This window comes from Trachinotus anak, unplaced genomic scaffold (genome assembly GCF_046630095.1).
Source record: "Trachinotus anak isolate AG129_WGS33_773 ecotype Australia unplaced genomic scaffold, CSIRO_AGI_Tana_v1 ptg000016l, whole genome shotgun sequence".
Classification (NCBI taxonomy): Eukaryota; Metazoa; Chordata; class Actinopteri; order Carangiformes; family Carangidae; genus Trachinotus; species Trachinotus anak.
Window position 1 is genome coordinate 25,237,968 of NW_027273867.1, and position 20,508 is coordinate 25,258,475.

Here is a 20,508-nt window from a genome sequence, read left to right on the forward strand (position 1 = left end):
GTGTGTGTATAAGTATTCAGTTACTCTGCTTCTAATTATGGTGACATTTTATTTTACTTTAGGTGTCTGCAAATCAAATCACTAAAGTGATTCAACTTATTTTGAAAAACCTGTGAGTATATGGCTAATTTTTTTTAACACTGTCAAGAAATCCTAGAAAACATCAAAACCTATAACTACATGTCTACAAACTTCAAAGGTTTTACTCACAGTCAGAATTTCTTTCCATGACAAGGTGTTGAAGAAGCTTGAAAATAATAATAATAATGATAAAGGTCAAGTTTTCTATAAAAGCTGATTATTTTTTGTGACTTGAAGATGCTGCGCTGATATAAGATTCAAAATTAAAGTTTTATTAAATTATATTAAAGTTTAAAGATGATTTTTGACCTTGGAAAAAAACAGCAGCTGTTCTTTCACTAACTTTATCAGGGTGTGAAACTAAAGGTGTGACCCCCACATTTTTTTTTACTGATTTACAACCACATCTTCTATAAATGACGTGATATGTTTTTATACAAAAATCTTTTTTTTTTTAAATTAACATAGCGAGGAGACTAATGGAATTAAGTCACTGAATCTATTAGCAAAAGGTTTCATTGACAATGTATTTAATATGTTACTGGTAGGAAGTAAATAATGATGAAACTTGTTTTATGATTATGTTTCTGTGCTCAAAGAACAAAATTCAGAAAAGATGGTTAAATATTAAGTGACTCATGAAATAACATATTTACCTTCAACCACATTTGCCTCAAGACTTTCTGGGCAGCAAAAACACATCACCAGAGCACATAAAGCATGTTGAGTTTTCACTGCTGGTGACATGTTCCTGACATGCATGTGGTCTGTTTCAGGCACATTATGTAGCTTCACTCAGACAGTACAAAAGTACAGAAGTGTCTCCTTCCTCAGGACACACAAAGCATGAATAAACCAAACTGACAACCCTGTTATGGCCTCTGTGGACAGGTAATCCCAATCAAACAAACAGTTTCACCTGTCTGTCTGTTTCAACATATTGCTAAAGTGAGGACAATTTGTCCTCACTTTCTGACAGAAAGTCTTCAAAAGACTGTTTGAGAGTTAAAACCTGGTTTTAGGATTAAAATTAGGTTTAGGTGAAGGCTAGGGTGAAGGGCTAGTGAATGCATTATGTTAAAGAGTGTCCTCACAAAGATAGAAGCACAAGTATGTCTGTGTGTGTGTGTGGAGAGAGAATAATTCAGTCTCATGTCACAGTTAGTTTGTTAAACATTAATTATAAAGGATTCAGGTCACGACACAAGGACAATCACACACATCAAACCATCACAGACACACTCATCAAAACAAATCAAATATTATTGAAATATCAGCAGGTAAAATTCAAACTCCCTCAGAGGAATAAATGTCGGTAACCATTTGGTTTTAAGGTGCATACATACAACCCAGTCCATTTACTTTGAAAACAGTAGTTTGATAAAACAATCTCAACTCAAGGACTCACAAGCTTTCACAGAAACAGTTCCTGATCTCTCATGTCAGCAGGTTAGACATCCCCATGACAACTGTGTAAACATTTGATCCGCTGACGAAGACTGGATGATACGGCAGAGAGCCCAGGAAAAAGTTAGTCTTCTAAAGAACAGCCCTCAAGGCAACAAAGGTTTTCACTTGACACTTCCTGGCTCAGCACGGCATGATGAACAACAATAGACTCACTAATACCCCACAAACAGTTAGAGTCTCTGTGCTTGTGTGATGTTATGGTATTAACACTGTATGTCTTTAACACATATTTCAGTGGCAGATTTGGCAGCTGATTTAATGTGTTGGTAACAGGAGAAGTTTTTATTGATGGCCCCAAGAGATAGGTAGAGAAAAAACAGTAACTGAGACCAGCATACACTCATTTAACTATGTGCAAAAGCAGTTTATTGAGCAACATGTGCAGTTTAAGTTTTAAATGAGCAAAGGGATTTAATATGATGTGATATTTATGCAAAACGTTACATAATCAAATAAATGTAAATGTATAGTCGAAATGTTAATTGTTATATAGGCTATATATGAATATTATCTAATGCAATGTAATTGAGTAATTGAATGTAATTGAGCTGTATAATACAATAGAAAATAACAGAGTAGAATGCAATATGATACAACATATGATTCACTCTGGTAAAGCTGCCTCCTGATGTCACAGAGCAGCGCTCCGCATCACATACTTCACATTCAGTTCAATTCAATTCAGTTTTATTTGTATAGCGCCAAATCATTATCTCGAGGCTCTTTACAGGGTCGGGTCGAGACCTCACTTTGTTACAGAGAAAAACCCAACAGTTCCCACAAAGAGCAGCGCTTGGCGACAGGGGGGAGGAAAAACTCCCTTTAACAGGAAGAAACCTCCAACAGAACCGGGCTCAGGGTGGGGGGGTCTGCCTCGACCGGTTGGGTTTAGGAGGAGATAAAAAAAAGGGGGGGTGGGGGGGGTGGGGGGGGTGGGGGGGGGGGGGGGGGGTGGGGGGGGGGAGAGAGAAAGACCAGGAACAGCTGTGTAGGTAAAGATGTTATCAATAATAATGACAGGTAACAGTGGTTAATAGTAATGATGAGGAGTGGTGGATCTGGATCCTGCTGCTCCAGAGGCAGAGAGACCTGCAGAATGAGGACAGAGAGAGAGAGAGAGAGAGAGAGAGAGAGAGAGAGCCCAGTGCATCATGGGAATCCCCCAGCAGTCTAGCTCTATAGCAGCATAACTAAGGGATGGGTCAGGACATACCCGAGCCAGCCCTAACTATAAGCTTTACTAAACAGGACAGTTTGAAGCCTGATCTTAAAGGTAGAGAGGGGGTCTGCCTCCCGAACCCACACTGGGAGCTGGTTCCACAGGAGAGGAGCCTGATAGCTGAAGGCTCTGCCCCCCATTCTTCTCTTACAAACTCTGGGAACCACAAGTAGACCTGCATTTAGAGAGCGAAGTGTCCTATTGGGAAAATAGGGAACTATAAGCTCTCCAAGGTACGATGGTGCCTGACCATGAATGGCTTTGTAGGTGAGGAGGAGGATTTTAAATTCTATCCTGGAGTTTACAGGGAGCCAATGCAGAGAGGCTAACACAGGAGAGATGTGATCCCGTTTCCTAGTTCCTGTCAGTACTCGTGCTGCAGCATTTTGGAGCAATTGGAGGCTTTTTACTGAATTTTTGGGACATCCTGACAATAAAGAGTTACAGTAGTCCAGTCTTGAGGTAACAAATGCATGAACTAGCTTTTCAGCTTCCTTTAGACACAGAATGGTCTGATTTTTGCAATGTTCTGCAGGTGGAAGAAGGCTGTCCTAGAGACTTGCTTTATATGTGAAGTAAAGGACAAGTCCTGGTCAAAAATGACACCAAGGTTTCTGACTGTAGCATTCCTGTGTGATGATGCAGCTGTCACGTCACACTGGTTTTTTTGTATCCTCCCTGACCTCATACGGAAAGTTCCCTGAGCTTATGAGACAAAAAATATCACTGCAGTGGTGAAACATCTGTCAGACATGAACATGACTTCTTACATTACATTATATACAGAGAACATTGATTTCTCTCCTAGAAACAGAATCAGCTTCATTGACAGTAATTGGACTCCAGATGACTCTCAGTACAATACAGTATATGTCCTCGAGGCGGCCTGATGGCGGAGTGGTTAGGGCGTGTACCATATGAGCGAATGCTCTCAGCAGGCGAGCGCCGGTTTGACTCCCGACCTGCCCAACTCTCTCCTGCGTGTCATTCCCCCTCTCTCTCTGCCCCTTCCCTGTCACTCTCTACTGTCCTGTCAACAAAGGCGAAAAATGCCCAAAAAAAATCTTAAAAAATACAGTATATGTCCTGCATTGTATTGTTGTAACTGTTACCCCATTATTTTGGATCCAGAGCCAGACATATAATCTGTACATTGTTGAAAAATATAACTTTTTAATTTTATTTTACAGCTTTTCCAACCTTTACGTCACTGGTCCCGTGACATGACGATGCTCAGCCGTTCATTGCGACTCATGTCAGTGAGTGAAAGACAGGATAAGAGACACTAAACAGAGAGATAAGTAGGGAAAGTGGGATTGAAGAGAGAAAGAAAGAGAAAAGGAGGTTGAAAGCTAAGATGTGTTGAGATTGTTTTTTTTATAAAATTTAGTTTATTATATGTTATTATTGTTTATTAAATGGTTATTATTGTATAACAATAATTATTATAATAACATTCTAGACCTTTGCTTGAGGAAATGTTGTCTAACTGAACCTTTTTGAATTTTGTATCTAGAACATTACCAGCAGTGTCTATATACAGGCTCCACCAATAAAATACAACTCATGATTTTTACAATCATTCATCCCTAAGAATTTACCGGATATGATTGATATTGTATGATTCATTTAAACAGAGTTGAATGCAGAACTAAGGTCTTGGAAATGTTTCTGACAATGATCCTTATGACACTGAAAAATCACTGTGTCCATTGTCCTGATTCAAATCCCTGTTTTAAAATATTTATCAAAGACTAGAGCAAAAACTATTTTCAGTGGTATTTAGCATGGGCTTAAGATACAATGAACCTACCCTGACAGAGAAAACTGCAGAAATATGATATAAAAACACAATTTTAAAGGTCCACTTACTAGATTTCAGAGCTTTCAATTTCCATGCTTAACCTGCTATAACTGAGACCTGAATGGTATATTACTGTGTAACACAAGGCACCAACACAGGGAATATATATCTTGCTAAAATGCAGTCAGAGTCAGTCTCCTTTTAGAAGAAGACTTCAAGTAAATGGCCGTTTCAGTGAAGGACAAGGAAGATTTTTTACCAAGAAAATACAATGTGACAAGACAAAAAAGACACAGAGCCTGGAGTGGCTCCTTGATGAAGCTGAGTAGAGACATAAACAAGAAGCTGGCGCCTCTACCACCCGCTGCTGGACAGTTTGGGATCTGGTAGTTCCTGCAGGATCTTTGACATCACAACTAGTCTGGATCATTGTTAAGCATGAAACTTATACAAGTGTGATGTGGGCAACTTCAAACTGTGTCCCAACTGAGGGGCTGCGTCCTTTGGAGGTTCCATTAGAAGACCATTTGTGTCACTTTGCAAGAAATATGTCTTTCTTTTCCTAAACAATGAAGGCTCCAATGGGTGGATCCTTCATGGTTCAATCTATCCCAAGATCCATTGTGGATAGGTAATGAAAATAACATGGCAGCAGACAACACCAACCGAGAGCATGAGGATTACACTTTTAAATGTAAGTATTAGGTTTCAGCTCAGTCCAACAGCTAACAGTACAACTGTTAAAACCAAGGACCTGTAAGTTTAGTTTTTGTAAAAAAAAGACATTTATATGGGGCCACTCGATAGCCAAATGTGGAGCATACCACATGAGTGAATATACACTGAGCAAGTGAGTTTCTGGTTTGACTCTTCGCTGCATGTCATTCCCCCTCTTTCTGATCCCTCATTTCCGGTTTCTTTACCCCGTCCTGTCTAATAAAGGCGTAAATGCCCCCAAAAAACAAAGTTAAAAACAATTACATGTTGTGATGGTTGCTAGGCAACAGGAGCCACAGACCTGATAACACAAGCCTGAGAAGAGGAGATGTAAAACTACACTGAGGTGGTTTTTTGGTTCTTAAAACCACAACTATATCTTCTTAACACAGGAAAAGTAAATTATGAGACCTTTAACAAACCTCATTCAAAGTATAATATATATATATATATATATATATATATATTATATATATTTGCCTCTGGTGTAATTTAAACAAAATAATAAATAAATAAAAAGTTGAGTCGATCACAGTCTCTTACTTGTATCACTTACTCACATTAGCGTGAACACATTCTCTTCTATAGGTGTAGCCCTTCTAGTCTTTCATATTTGAGGTAATTAAATTAAAGAATAAATACAATTAAACTAAATTTAAAAAACAAACAAACAAAAACACAAAACAAAAAGCTTGTCGCCATCTTATCTGGGGAAACAGAGAGATCCCCCTCCAAAAAAAACAGAAAAAACAAACCCAACATTCGTGGCTAAAATAAAATGTCACTGAACCAGTTTCTTTATTCACAAAAACTATGAAGCAAATAAAAGAAGCATAATACAAATAAGCTTTGAATAAGCAGCCACACCTAATACAGACTAGAAAATACGTTAGTCATAGAGACATCAATAATTACGTCTTTGTTCAGGTCCATATGTCATCTTACCTGCTTTGTGTGGGTATATAAGCTGCTGCCCGTTCACTGGTGGACATTGACAGACAAACAGCAAAGGATCCTGGACAGGAGACATCACAGAGCATCACAACTACAGTCACTGCAGCGAAGACGACTCAACAGACGAACTCTGTGAGTATTTTAATGATGAGTAGTTGTCCTGGTTTTCTTTATTTAAAATTGGTTTATGTTGTTTTTAACTTTATACTGTTAACATTTAATGTCTGATTAATGCACAAAATGGCTGGATTATTCAAAGTGAATTGCGTATCCTGATTAAACAGGATACTAAACATACATTTATTTTTCATCCCAAAAAAATTAATAATTTAGATAATTGTCTTGAAGATGAAATAAATAATGTAAACAATGTAATACAACTGATTTAAACATATTCCGTATGGCTTACATTGTATTAATTCAGCCATTTAAAGCAAACTGTGAATATCTCTAACTAAGAGAAATATTCAGACGTAGTTAGACCTGAATCTAACAAAAATCAATGATTATTTACTTAAAACAGCTTCTCACAACATTTTCCACAATGAAGATGAAGCTCTGTATCATCGTTCTGCTGTTTGTTGGTAAGTTTCACTCTTTATTCCAAAAAGATGAAATATATACGTTAGTTTGAAATGTTTGAACAAAAGAAAGAATGTTACTCTGATCAATATGTCTTGTCACTGAACAGCCTCATGTGACGTACAAGGACAGACAACAACAGCTGTTCCAACCACAACCACAGCTGCCCCAACTACAACCACAGCTGCCCCAACAACAACAGCTGCCCCGACAACAACAACAGCTGCCCCTACAACAACTACCACAGCTGCTCCAATAACAACAACAGCTGCCCCCACAACGACCACAGCTGCCCCCACAACTACCACAGCTGCCCCAACAACTACCACAGCCGCCCCAACAACTACCACAGCTGCCCCAACAACGACAACAGCTGCTCCTACAACTACCACAGCTGCTCCAACAACAACCACAGCTGCCCCCACAACTACCACAGCTGCTTCAACAACTACCACAGCTGTTCCAACAACTACCACACCTGCCCCTACAACTACCACAGCTGCCCCAACAACAACAACAGCTGCCCCGACAACTACCACAGCTGCCCCAACGACAACAACAGCTGCCCCAACAACAACAGCTGCCCCCACAACCACCACAGCTGCTCCTACAACTACCACAGCTGCTCCAACAACAACCACAGCTGCCCCCACAACTACCACAGCTGCTCCAACAACTACCACAGCTGCTCCTACAACTACCACAGCTGCTCCAACAACAACCACAGCTGCTCCAACAACCACCACAGCTGCTCCTACAACTACCACAGCTGCCCCAACAACAACCACAGCTGCCCCCACAACTACCACAGCTGATCCAACAACTACCACAGCTGCTCCAACAACAACCACTGCTGCACCAACTACCACAGCTGCCCCAACTACAACCACAGCTGCCCCAACAACAACAACAACAGCTGCCCCAACAACAACTACCACAGCTGCTCCAACAACAACAACAGCTGCCCCCACAACTACCACAGCTGCCCCAACAACTACCACAGCTGCCCCAACAACGACAACAGCTGCTCCTACAACTACCACAGCTGCTCCAACAACAACCACAGCTGCCCCCACAACTACCACAGCTGCTTCAACAACCACCACAGCTGCTCCAACAACAACCACACCTGCCCCTACAACTACCACAGCTGCCCCAACAACAACAACAGATGCCCCGACAACTACCACAGCTGCCCCAACGACAACAACAGCTGCTCCAACAACAACCACAGCTGCCCCCACAACGACAACAGCTGCTCCTACAACAACCACAGCTGCCCCCACAACTACGACAGCTGCTTCAACAACCACCACAGCTGCTCCAACAACTACCACACCTGCCCCTACAACTACCACAGCTGCCCCAACAACAACAACAGCTGCCCCCACAACCACCACAGCTGCTCCTACAACTACCACAGCTGCTCCAACAACAACCACAGCTGCCCCCACAACAACCACAGCTGCTCCAACAACCACCACAGCTGCTCCTACAACTACCACAGCTGCCCCAACAACAACCACAGCTGCCCCCACAACTACCACAGCTGATCCAACAACTACCACAGCTGCTCCAATAACAACCACAGCTGCACCAACTACCACAGCTGCCCCAACTACAACCACAGCTGCACCAACTACCACAGCTGCCCCAACAACAACTACCACAGCTGCTCCAACAACAACAACAGCTGCCCCCACAACTACCACAGCTGCCCCAACAACTACCACAGCTGCCCCAACAACGACAACAGCTGCTCCTACAACTACCACAGCTGCTCCAACAACCACCACAGCTGCTCCTACAACTACCACAGCTGCCCCAACAACAACCACAGCTGCCCCCACAACTACCACAGCTGATCCAACAACTACCACAGCTGCTCCAACAACAACCACAGCTGCCCCAACTACAACTACAGCTGCCCCAACAACAACAACAACAGCTGCCCCAACAACAACTACCACAGCTGCTCCAACAACAACAACAGCTGCCCCAACAACGACAACAGCTGCTCCTACAACTACCACAGCTGCCCCAACAACTACCACAGCTGCCCCAACAACGACAACAGCTGCTCCTACAACTACCACAGCTGCTCCAACAACCACCACAGCTGATCCAACAACTACCACAGCTGCTCCAACAACAACTACAGCTGCCCCAACAACAACAACAACAGCTGCCCCAACAACAACTACCACAGCTGCCCCAACAACTACCACAGCTGCCCCAACAACGACAACAGCTGCTCCTACAACTACCACAGCTGCTCCAACAACTACCACACCTGCCCCTACAACTACCACAGCTGCCCCAACAACAACAACAGATGCCCCGACAACTACCACAGCTGCCCCAACGACAACAACAGCTGCTCCAACAACAACAACAGCTGCCCCCACAACCACCACAGCTGCTCCTACAACCACCACAGCTGCTCCAACAACCACCACAGCTGCTCCTACAACAACCACAGCTGCACCAACAACTACCACAGCTGCCCTAACAACAACCACAGCTGCCCCCACAACTACCACAGCTGCTCCAACAACTACCACAGCTGCTCCAACAACAACCACAGCTGCACCAACAACTACCACAGCTGCCCCTACAACTACCACAGTTGCCCCAACAACTACCACAGCTGCTCCAACAACAACCACAGCTGCAGCAACAACTACCACAGTTGCCCCAACAACTACCACAGCTGCCCCAACAACAACCACAGCTGCCCCCACAACTACCACAGCTGCTCCAACAACTACCACAGCTGCTCCAACAACAACCACAGCTGCACCAACAACTACCACAGCTGCCCCTACAACTACCACAGTTGCCCCAACAACTACCACAGTTGCCCCAACAACTACCACAGCTGCTCCAACAACAACCACAGCTGCAGCAACAACTACCACAGTTGCCCCAACAACTACCACAGCTGCCCCAACAACAACCACAGCTGCCCCCACAACTACCACAGCTGCTCCAACAACTACCACAGCTGCTCCAACAACCACAGCTGCCCCAACAACTACCACAGCTGCCCCTACAACTACCACAGCTGCCCCGACAACAACCACAGCTGCCCCAACGACAACAACAGCTGCTCCTACAACAACAACAGCTGCCCCAACAACTACCACAGCTGCCCCCACAACTACCACAGCTGCCCCTACAACAACCACAGCTGCTCCTACAACTACCACAGCTGCTCCAACAACAACAGCTGCATCAACAACATCAACAGCTGCACCAACAACTACCACAGCTGCCACTACAACTACCACAGTTGCCCCCACAACTACCACAGCTGCTCCAACAACTAACACAGCTGCTCCAACAACAACCACAGCTGCACCAACAACTACCACAGCTCCCCCAACAACTACCACAGCTGCTCCTACAACTACCACAGCTGCTTCAACAACCACAGCTGCCCCAACAACTACCACAGCTGCCCCAACAACAACAACAGCTGCCCCGACAACTACCACAGCTGCCCCGACAACAACAACAGCTGCTCCAACAACAACAACAGCTGCCCCCACAACTACCACAGCTGCTCCAACAACTACCACAGCTGCTCCAACAACCACCACAGCTGCCCCAACAACAACCACAGCTGCCCCGACAACAACCACAGCTGCCCCAACAACAACCACAGCTGCCCCAACAACAACAACAGCTGCATCAACAACTACCACTGCTCCCACAACAACTACTACAGGTGCCCCAACAACTGCCACTGCTGCATCAACAACAACAGCTGCCCCAACAACAACAACCACAGCTGGCCAAACAACAACTACAGCTGCCCGAGGTGCAACAACCACAACTGATGTAACAACCACAGCTGCATCAACAACAACAGCTGCCCCAACAACTGCTACCACTGCCCCAACAACAACTACACCTGCTCCTACAACAACAACAGCTGCAACAACCACAACTGCCCCAGGTGCAATAACCACAGCTGCGTCAACAACAGCTGCCCCAACAACTACTACCACTGCCCCAACAACTACAACAGCTGCTCCTACAACAACAACAGCTGCAACAACCACAACTGATGCAACAACCACAACTGCCCCAGGCGCAATAACCACAGCTGCATCAACAACAACAGCTGCCCCAGGTGCAACAACCACAACTGATGCAACAACCACAACTGCCCCAGGCGCAATAACCACAGCTGCATCAACTACCACAGCTGCTGGAACTACAACAACACCTGCCCCAACAACTACGACAGCTGCCCCAACAACTACCACAGCTGCACCAACGACTACCACAGCTGCATCAACTACCACAGGTGCATCTACAGCAACCACAGCTGCCCCAACAACAACCACAGGTGCATCAACAACGACTATAGCAGCATCAACAACAACCACAGCTGCATCAATTACCACAGGTGCATCTACAGCAACCACAGCTGCCCCAACAACAACCACAGCTGCTCCAACAACAACCACAGCTGCGCCAACAACAACAACAGCTGGAGCAACAACCACAGCTGGTGCAACTACCACAACTGCTTCAGGTGCAACAACAACAACCACAGCTGGTGCAACTACCACAACTGGTTCAACAACCACAACTGCCCCAGGAACAACAACCACAGCTGGAGCAACAACCACAACTGCTCCAGGTGCAAAAACAACAACTTCAGCTGGAGCAACAACCACAACTGACCCAGGAACAACAACCACAGCTGGAGCAACTACCACAACTGGTTCAACAACCACAACTGCCCCAGGAACAACAACCACAGCTGGAGCAACAACCACAATTGCTTCAGGTGCAACAACAACAACCTCAGCTGGAGCAACAACCACAACTGCTTCAGGAACAACAACCACAGCTGGAGCAACAACCACAACTGCTCCAGGTGCAAAAACAACAACCTCAGCTGGAGCAACAACCACAACTGCCCCAGGAACAACAACCACAGCTGGAGCAACAACCACAACTGCTTCAGGTGCAACAACAACAACCACAGCTGGAGCAACAACCACAACTGCTTCAGGTGCAACAACAACTACCACAGCTGCCCCAGGAACAACAAACACAGCTGGAGCAACAACCACAACTGCTTCGGGTGCAACAACAACAACCACAGCTGGAGCAACAACCACAACTGCTTCAGGTGCAACAACAACAACCACAGCTGCCCCAGGAACAACAACCACAGCTGGAGCAACTACCACAACTGCTTCAGGTGCAACAACAACAAGCACAGCTGGAGCAACTACCACAACTGCTTCAGGTGCAACAACAACAAGCACAGCTGGAGCAACTACCACAACTGCTTCAGGTGCAACAACAACAAGCGCAGCTGGAGCAACAAGCACAGCTGACCCAGGAACAACAACCACAGCTGGAGCAACAACCACAACTGCTTCAGGTGCAACAACAACAACCACAGCTGGTGCAACTACCACAACTGGTTCAGCAACCACAACTGCCCCAGGAACAACAACCACAGCTGGAGCAACAACCACAACTGCTTCAGGTGCAACAACAACAAGCACAGCTGGAGCAACAACCACAACTGCTTCAGGTGCAACAACAACAACAACAGTTGCCCCAGGTGCCACAACCACAGTTCCTGATGGAGCAACAACCACAACTTCCCCAGCAACAACAACAACCACAGCTGCCTCAACTACAACTACAGCTGCCCCAACAACTACCACCACTTCCCCAACTACAACCACAACTGCCCTAGCAGAAACAACAACTGCTGCCTCCTCTGCGGTCATCAACAAAACAAGTTTCCTTTTTGTCATTGCTGTTGTTACAGCAGTTCTTTGGAATTAAGAACTGGACCAGGACCTTTTACGAAGTGTATATACACTGTTTTTACAAGACTTTATGAGACTGAAGAATTTGACTTAATTTAATGTCATTATTTAACGTGTTCATGCTCTCATTTATGTACAATATCTATTTAGTATGAACATGCTTTTACTGTGATACATTTTTTCCAAACACAAAATTGATTTTATTGTAATTGTTATTTATTCTCTTTATGTAGTACAAGTATAAGTAAAACCGCTATTAACATCAACACAGAAACATATGAGCCATTTACAGTAAGTGGACACAACAACCACAGGCTTACAGTGGGCTCCAACAGTCTGAGGAAAAGTGGTCTCAGACTTTTGAACCCCACTGTATATGTAATGCAATTATTGAGATATTTTACAGTATCTTCCAATTTATATATATTTTTGCATTTGATTGTATTATGCTGTAAATTATTAATAGATGGAACTGTTGTGGGCACACTGTGGTGATTGTTCTATATCCTACATTTGGACATGCACCTTAAGTTTTAAAAATATTAAAGTATGAAGTGCCAAAGTTTGATTTGTTGTTTTTGTTAGAGGCAGCTTTGTAGTCATATTTCTTTGGTTTGTAGTGTGTGCTGAGCTCATTTTAACACATTTAAACAATTTAAGTTCCATATTACAGCTAAAAACAGGCTACATCGATCCCTAAAATACTGCAACAAGTATTACACAAAACAGAATACTATATATGAACACAAAAAATAGTACTACCAAAGATGAGGTATTCCATTGTTTACAGCATTACTATTCTTATAATCAATATAGATATTAGACAAGTCTTTGAAGTCTTATTTTCAACAGTTTGGTAAAGCGCAAATGAAAACTTGGCCTGAAGGTTTGGTAACATCCCCAATTGATGTATTTGACCAGATTCACGCACTGTTTTACAATATTATGTTTTGTTTCTCTTGTTCATTTGTCAAACAGCTTTTGTGCACCAGGGGCTTTACTCTTGTTGTAGCAAAAGTTTTGTTCAGAAAACTCCTGGTTACTTGCTCCATTGGCCCTAATCTGTTCTCCAGTTCATGAATTCAGACTTTAGAGAGGTAGGGTTGGTTGAATTTAGGAAAAAAGCAGCAAGTCACATAAAATAATGAAAAATAAAACAAGAATAAACAACTAAAAACCACCAACCTGACAGAATTTTCAAAGTTATGATCAGTGTCCACAATAACTTTGAGGTTCCTGACTTGCTCACTGAGACAGTGATTGTTTGTGAGGGAAGTTTGCTAGTTTTGCAAGACTATGACAGGGAACCTAATCTGGAATTATGTTTTGTTTTCTAATTCTATACTTGAGGAACCTGATGGCACATCCACAGCAACCTACCATCAAATTAAAATGTTTAAATCAATACAGTCACTGCACTTACAAGATAGTGCTAACATGCAAAGAGCTCAAAACAGTAAATATGAATGTTTACTCTGATGAGGGTACAAAAAGTTTTATTATTGACATAATTGTTAAACAGGGTGGTACGGTGATGCAGTGTCACCTCACAGCAAGAAAGTTCTGGGTTCCCTCCAGCTTCCTCCCACAGTCCAGAGACATGCACATTAGGTTAATTGGTGACTCTAAATTGCCTGTGGGTGAGAATGGTTGTTTGTCTCTATATGTCAGCTCTGTGATAGACTGGCGACCTGTCCAGTGTGTACTCTGCCCTTGCCCAATATCAGCTGGGGTTGGCTCCAGCCCCCTTACAACCCGGTTCAGATAAGCGGTATAGATAAAGGATGGATAATTGTTAAACACAATATTGTTTCGACTTCTCAGAAATCTGATGCATTGCTTTTCTTGGTTCAGTTGAGCATGAACCCAACACGAACCAACCAGAGGAGATCAGCTGAAACTGAGAGCCAGTATTTGCCTGATTCAGCAGTTTTTCCAATCACTTTGTGATTTATTTTCTTTGTACCAGCCCTTCTGTGGTGGTTTTGACAAACTCTGCTGAGCAGATAAACAGTTACTGTGGTTGGGCAAGGATCAGATTTGTTACACAACAGATGATCGCCAAATGCTCTGCTTTTTTTTTCTTGGAGACCTTAATCAAACATTTGGAGAAGATTCTGCATCTGTTGAAGAAATATTGTCAAATTTCTCTGTCTTTATTCAGTCACTGAATAGATTTGAGAAAAAAAAGACTTTTCTTTTCAGAAACATCAAGGTAATGCACCCAACATCTCAATGTAACAGAATTAAAAGAATAATTACAACTATGGCTGCTTTCAATGTTCACGAGGAGCATTGAAATCTGTTAGAAACATCATCGACTGAAGAGTGTTCAAGCCAGAGAAAAGAGAAAAGTGTAGAACTGTGATAAATCAACACTCACAAAGAGTGTTTGTACTGGACATCGAAGGAGCATCACTGCTCCTGAAAAGCGTCTTATGCATCACATACCCCACATCAACATGACCTCGGCTGAACACCAGAAATGACCAATAAAGCCTAGGAATTTAATTTGTTAGAAGAACTGTTCTTCATTTGCAGTAAGTCAGGAGGTACCCTTAACAAACCTCATGGAAATTAGGTACAATAATTGTTTTGTAATATAATGTAATTTAGACAATTTAAAAAAAAAATAGAATACAATAAAGCGTATTCACAGATTCACAGTTCACAGAGTTATCACAATAAAAAAAAAAACAAAAAAAAAAACAAAACTGTGGATGCTCATATTAAAGTGAACACATTCTCTCCTATAGGTGTGGTCCTTCCAGTCTTGATCTACGTAATAGAAGAAAAAAAAAAGAACAGAACAGCAGTACACATGTTGCACAATGCCACCTGACAAGATCCATCTCATCAGGTAAACAAAAAAAGAACCCAACGTTGTCTCTAAAATAAAATGTCACTAAACCAGTTTCTTTATTCACTAAAACTATCATCCAAATAAAAGAGGCACAAAGAAGCTGTTAACAGCCACACCTCATACAGAGGAGTCATACACATAATTTACGTCTTTGTTCTGGTCCTGATGTCATCTTACCTACTTTGTGTGGGTATATAAGCTGCTGCCTGTTCACTGGAGGACATTGACAGACAAACAGCAAAGGATCCTGAACAGGAGACATCACAGAGCATCACAACTACAGTCACTGCAGCGAAGACGACTCAACACCAGACGAACTCTGTGAGTATTTTAATGATGAGCATTTGTCCAGTTTCAATCAATGAAGCTGCGTGTCCTGCTTTTCACTTGATTGAGACATTTGTTATTTATCATTGCTGTTATATTTACTTGAGGTAGATAGTGTTCCGTGTTCATCTTCTGTAGTTTATTTTATTGGAAGAACAAAGAAAACTGTCTTTTTAATCCTTAAATTATAGTGTGTTGTGTCTACAGATAAAACAATGTAGATATTTAACAGTGGTTTTTAACTTGGTGTTTAATTACTGCACAAAAAACCCTGGATTATTCCATAAACAGTGAAGATCTAAATAACGACAATAAATTACATTTCTTATTTGGACAACCAAGCACTTTTTTTTTCATCTAAACAGATTGTGGCAATTTGCTTCTGCAGCTAATACAGTTTATTGTCTTTGAGGAGGAGTAAATAATTTAGATAAAATAATACAATTATTTCAAACATATTAAACATAATGCTCATATTAAAGTGTTAGATTGTAGTAATTCAGCTATTTATAAGAAACTGTGAAGATATCTAACAATGAGAAATGTTCAAATGCAGTTAAAACTGAATCTAACAAAAATCAATTATTATTTATTTAAAACAGCTTCTCACAACATTTTCCACAATGAAGATGAAGCTCTGTATCATCGTTCTGCTGTTTGTTGGTAAGTTTCACTCTTTATTCTAAAAAGATGAAATATATACGTTAGTTTGAAATGTTTGATCCAAAGAATGAATATTACTCTGATCCATTCATGTTGTTATTGAACAGCCTCATGTGACGTACAAGGACAGACAACAACAGCGATTCCAACAACTACCACAGCTGCTCCAACAACAACCACAGCTGCCCCAACAACAACCACAGCTGCCCCAACAACTACCACAACTGCCCCTACAACTACCACAGCGGCCCCAACAACAACCACAGCTGCCCCAACAACAACCACAGCTGCCCCAACAACAACCACAGCTGCTCCAACAACTACCACAGCTGCCCCAACAACAACCACAGCTGCTCCAACAACTACCACAGCTGCCCCAACAACTACCACAGCTGCTCCAACAACTACCACAGCTGCTCCAACAACAACCACAGCTGCCCCAACAACAACCACAGCTGCATCAACAACTACCACAGTTGCCCCAACAACAACCACAGCTGCATCAACAACTACCACAGCTGCTCCAACAACAACAACAGCTGCATCAACAACTACCCCAGCTGCATCAACAACTACCACAGTTGCCCCAACAACAACCACAGCTGCATCAACAACTACCACAGTTGCCCCAACAACAACCACAGCTGCATCAACAACTACCACAGCTGCTCCAACAACAACAACAGCTGCATCAACAACTACCACAGCTGCATCAACAACAACTACAACAGCTGCCCCAACAACCACCACAGCAGCCCCAACAACTACCACAGCTGCATCAACAACAACTACCACTGTTGCCCCAACAACAACCACAGCTGCATCAACAACTACCACAGCTGCCCCAACAACAACCACAGCTGCATCAACAACTACCACAGCTGCCCCAACAACAACCACAGCTGCATCAACAACTACCACAGCTGCCCCAACAACAACCACAGCTGCATCAACAACTACCACAGCTGCTCCAACAACAACCACAGCTGCATCAACAACAACCACAGCTGCCCCAACAACAACCACAGCTGCATCAACTACCACAGCTGCATCAACAACAACCACAGCTGCCCCAACAACAACCACAGCTGCATCGACAACTACCACAGCTGCATCAACTACCACGGCTGGATCAACAACTACCACAGGTGCCCCGACAACAACCACAGCTGCATCAACAACTACCACAGCTGCCCCAACAACCACCACAACTTTACCAACTACCACAGCTGCATCAACAACGACCACAGCTGCATCAACAACAGCCACAGCTGCCCCAACAACTACCACAGGTGCATCAACAACTACTACATCTGCATCAACAACCACAATTGCCCCAGGAACAACCACAGCTGGTGCAACTACCACAACTGGTTCAACTACCACAACTGCCCCAAGAACAACAACCACAGCTGGAGCAACTACCACAACTGCTTCAGGTGCAACAACAACAACCACAGCTGGAGCAACAACTACCACAGCTACGCCAACAACAACCACAACTGCCTCAACAACAACCACAGCTGGTGCAACTACCACAACTGGTTCAACAACCACAACTGCCCCAGGAACAACAACCACAGCTGGAGCAACAACCACAACTGCTTCAGGTGCAACAACAACAATCACAGCTGGAGCAACAACTACCACAGCTACGCCAACATCAACCACAGTTGCCTCAACAACTACCACAGCTGCCCCACCAACAAGCACAGCTGGTGCAACTAACACAACTGGTTCAACAACCACAACTGCCCCAGGAACAACAACCACAGCTGGAGCAACAACCACAACTGCTTCAGGTGCAACAACAACAACCACAGCTGGTGCAACTACCACAACTGGTTCAACAACCACAACTGCCCCAGGAACAACAACCACAGCTGGAGCAACAACCACAACTGCTTCAGGTGCAACAACAAGCACAGCTGGAGCAACAACCACAACTGCTTCAGGTGCAACAACAACCACAGCTGGAGCAACAACCACAACTGCTTCAGGTGCAACAACAAGCACAGCTGGAGCCCCAGGTGCCACAACCACAGTTCCTGATGGAGCAACAACCACAACTTCCCCAGCAACAACAACAACCACAGCTGCCTCAACTACAACTACAGCTGCCCCAACAACTACCACCACTTCCCCAACTACAACCACAACTGCCCTAGCAGAAACAACAACTGCTGCCTCCTCTGCGGTCATCAACAAAACAAGTTTCCTTTTTGTCATTGCTGTTGTTACAGCAGTTCTTTGGAATTAAGAACTGGACCAGGACCTTTTACGAAGTGTATATACACTGTTTTTACAAGACTTTATGAGACTGAAGAATTTGACTTAATTTAATGTCATTATTTAACGTGTTCATGCTCTCATTTATGTACAATATCTATTTAGTATGAACATGCTTTTACTGTGATACATTTTTTCCAAACACAAAATTGATTTTATTGTAATTGTTATTTATTCTCTTTATGTAGTACAAGTATAAGTAAAACCGCTATTAACATCAACACAGAAACATATGAGCCATTTACAGTAAGTGGACACAACAACCACAGGCTTACAGTGGGCTCCAACAGTCTGAGGAAAAGTGGTCTCAGACTTTTGAACCCCACTGTATATGTAATGCAATTATTGAGATATTTTACAGTATCTTCCAATTTATATATATTTTTGCATTTGATTGTATTATGCTGTAAATTATTAATAGATGGAACTGTTGTGGGCACACTGTGGTGATTGTTCTATATCCTACATTTGGACATGCACCTTAAGTTTTAAAAATATTAAAGTATGAAGTGCCAAAGTTTGATTTGTTGTTTTTGTTAGAGGCAGCTTTGTAGTCATATTTCTTTGGTTTGTAGTGTGTGGTGGGCTCTTGTTGGCTTGGTATCTCATGAAACACATTTAAACAATTTAAGTACCTCATTACAGCTAAGAACAGGCTACAAGGAGCGCTAAAATACTGTAACAAGTAATCTATGTAAGAACATAAAAAATAGTACTACCAAAGATGAGGTATTCCATTGCTTACAGCATTCCTATTCTTACTCCAATGTACATGTAAATATTACCACTCTTTGACATCTTCAAGTTATTTTTACAGTTTGGTAAAGAGAAAATGAAAACATATCCAACAGCTTTCGACCACCAGGGGTATTACTCTTGGTGCAGCAAAGGTTTAGCTCAGAAAACTCCTGGTTACTAGTTCCAATGGCCCTAATCTGTGCCCTAGTTCATGACATTTTAGAGAGGCAGGGTCGGTTAAACATAGGCAAGGCCATTTCATTTATATAACACAGTTAAACTTAGCGTGCTTTATAAGGATGTGCACAAAAACAGTGAACAGCTCAGAAATATACTATTGTGAAGGTTAACCATTCAGGGAAGTTGATTCTGTATGGCATTGTTTAATGTGTTTAAATTTTCATATTTATGCAGCTCTTGGAAAGCTACACAAAATGCCTCACAACATATTCAGTAAAATGAAAGAAAATCTGCATGTTTGACTGATTTTTGTGACTGCTTACACAGTTATTGCACAATTTGGCTCATTGTGTCAATATTCCACACACAAGCCAAATGAGACACAACACTTGGAGCTGAATATCTCACTTCCATGTCAAAAATCAAACTCTGCAATCAAAACCTGACAATCCTTTTTCAAGAGGGCATTTTTGGATTAAAATGATACACACATGCACAGTTTAAATGACTCTTTCAGCAGCATCAGCACATTGATGAATTTAACACAAAACACTGCTGTCTTTACAACTTTTTACTATATATCTTTTAATGTCATCATACAGGTTTCGCACAAAACAAAAATAGAAAATATTCAGAGAGCAGTTAATTTTTCCAGTGCAGATTTTGACAGAACCGTAGAATTTAAAGGCTGCAGCTGCATAAAAGTCCAGTACTCTGTAACAGAACATATTTACACTGAACTGTGAATATGGTGTAAGTAACTCTAGGGTAAGAAACACAGGATTACAATGTCTACATTTTCACACAA

The 20,508-nt window shown here is 42.7% G+C and overlaps 2 protein-coding genes and 1 long non-coding RNA gene across 3 annotated transcripts; all 3 read left to right on the forward strand.

The window, feature by feature from the left end:
• The first annotated feature begins 5,185 nt into the window (after window positions 1-5,185).
• On the forward strand, window positions 5,186-7,016 carry LOC139634089 (uncharacterized). Its single transcript, XR_011693900.1, has 3 exons — window positions 5,186-6,377; window positions 6,769-6,829; window positions 6,937-7,016. It is a non-coding gene; the product is annotated as an uncharacterized lncRNA (long non-coding RNA).
• A 2,146-nt stretch (window positions 7,017-9,162) lies between these two features.
• Window positions 9,163-19,295, forward strand: LOC139634201 (integumentary mucin C.1-like). The gene is made up of 3 exons (XM_071500514.1): window positions 9,163-9,182; window positions 10,268-11,400; window positions 18,494-19,295. Exons 1-3 carry the CDS (start codon window positions 9,163-9,165, stop codon window positions 18,751-18,753), a joined length of 1,413 nt encoding a protein of 470 aa, XP_071356615.1. The 3' UTR covers window positions 18,754-19,295.
• LOC139634202 (mucin-21-like) lies at window positions 11,673-13,198 on the forward strand (the record flags this gene model as incomplete). Its single annotated transcript, XM_071500516.1, has 2 exons — window positions 11,673-12,264; window positions 12,328-13,198. Coding segments are annotated over 2 exons (921 nt in total), but the record flags the coding sequence as incomplete, so codon positions are not given.
• Window positions 19,296-20,508: the final 1,213 nt, after the last annotated feature.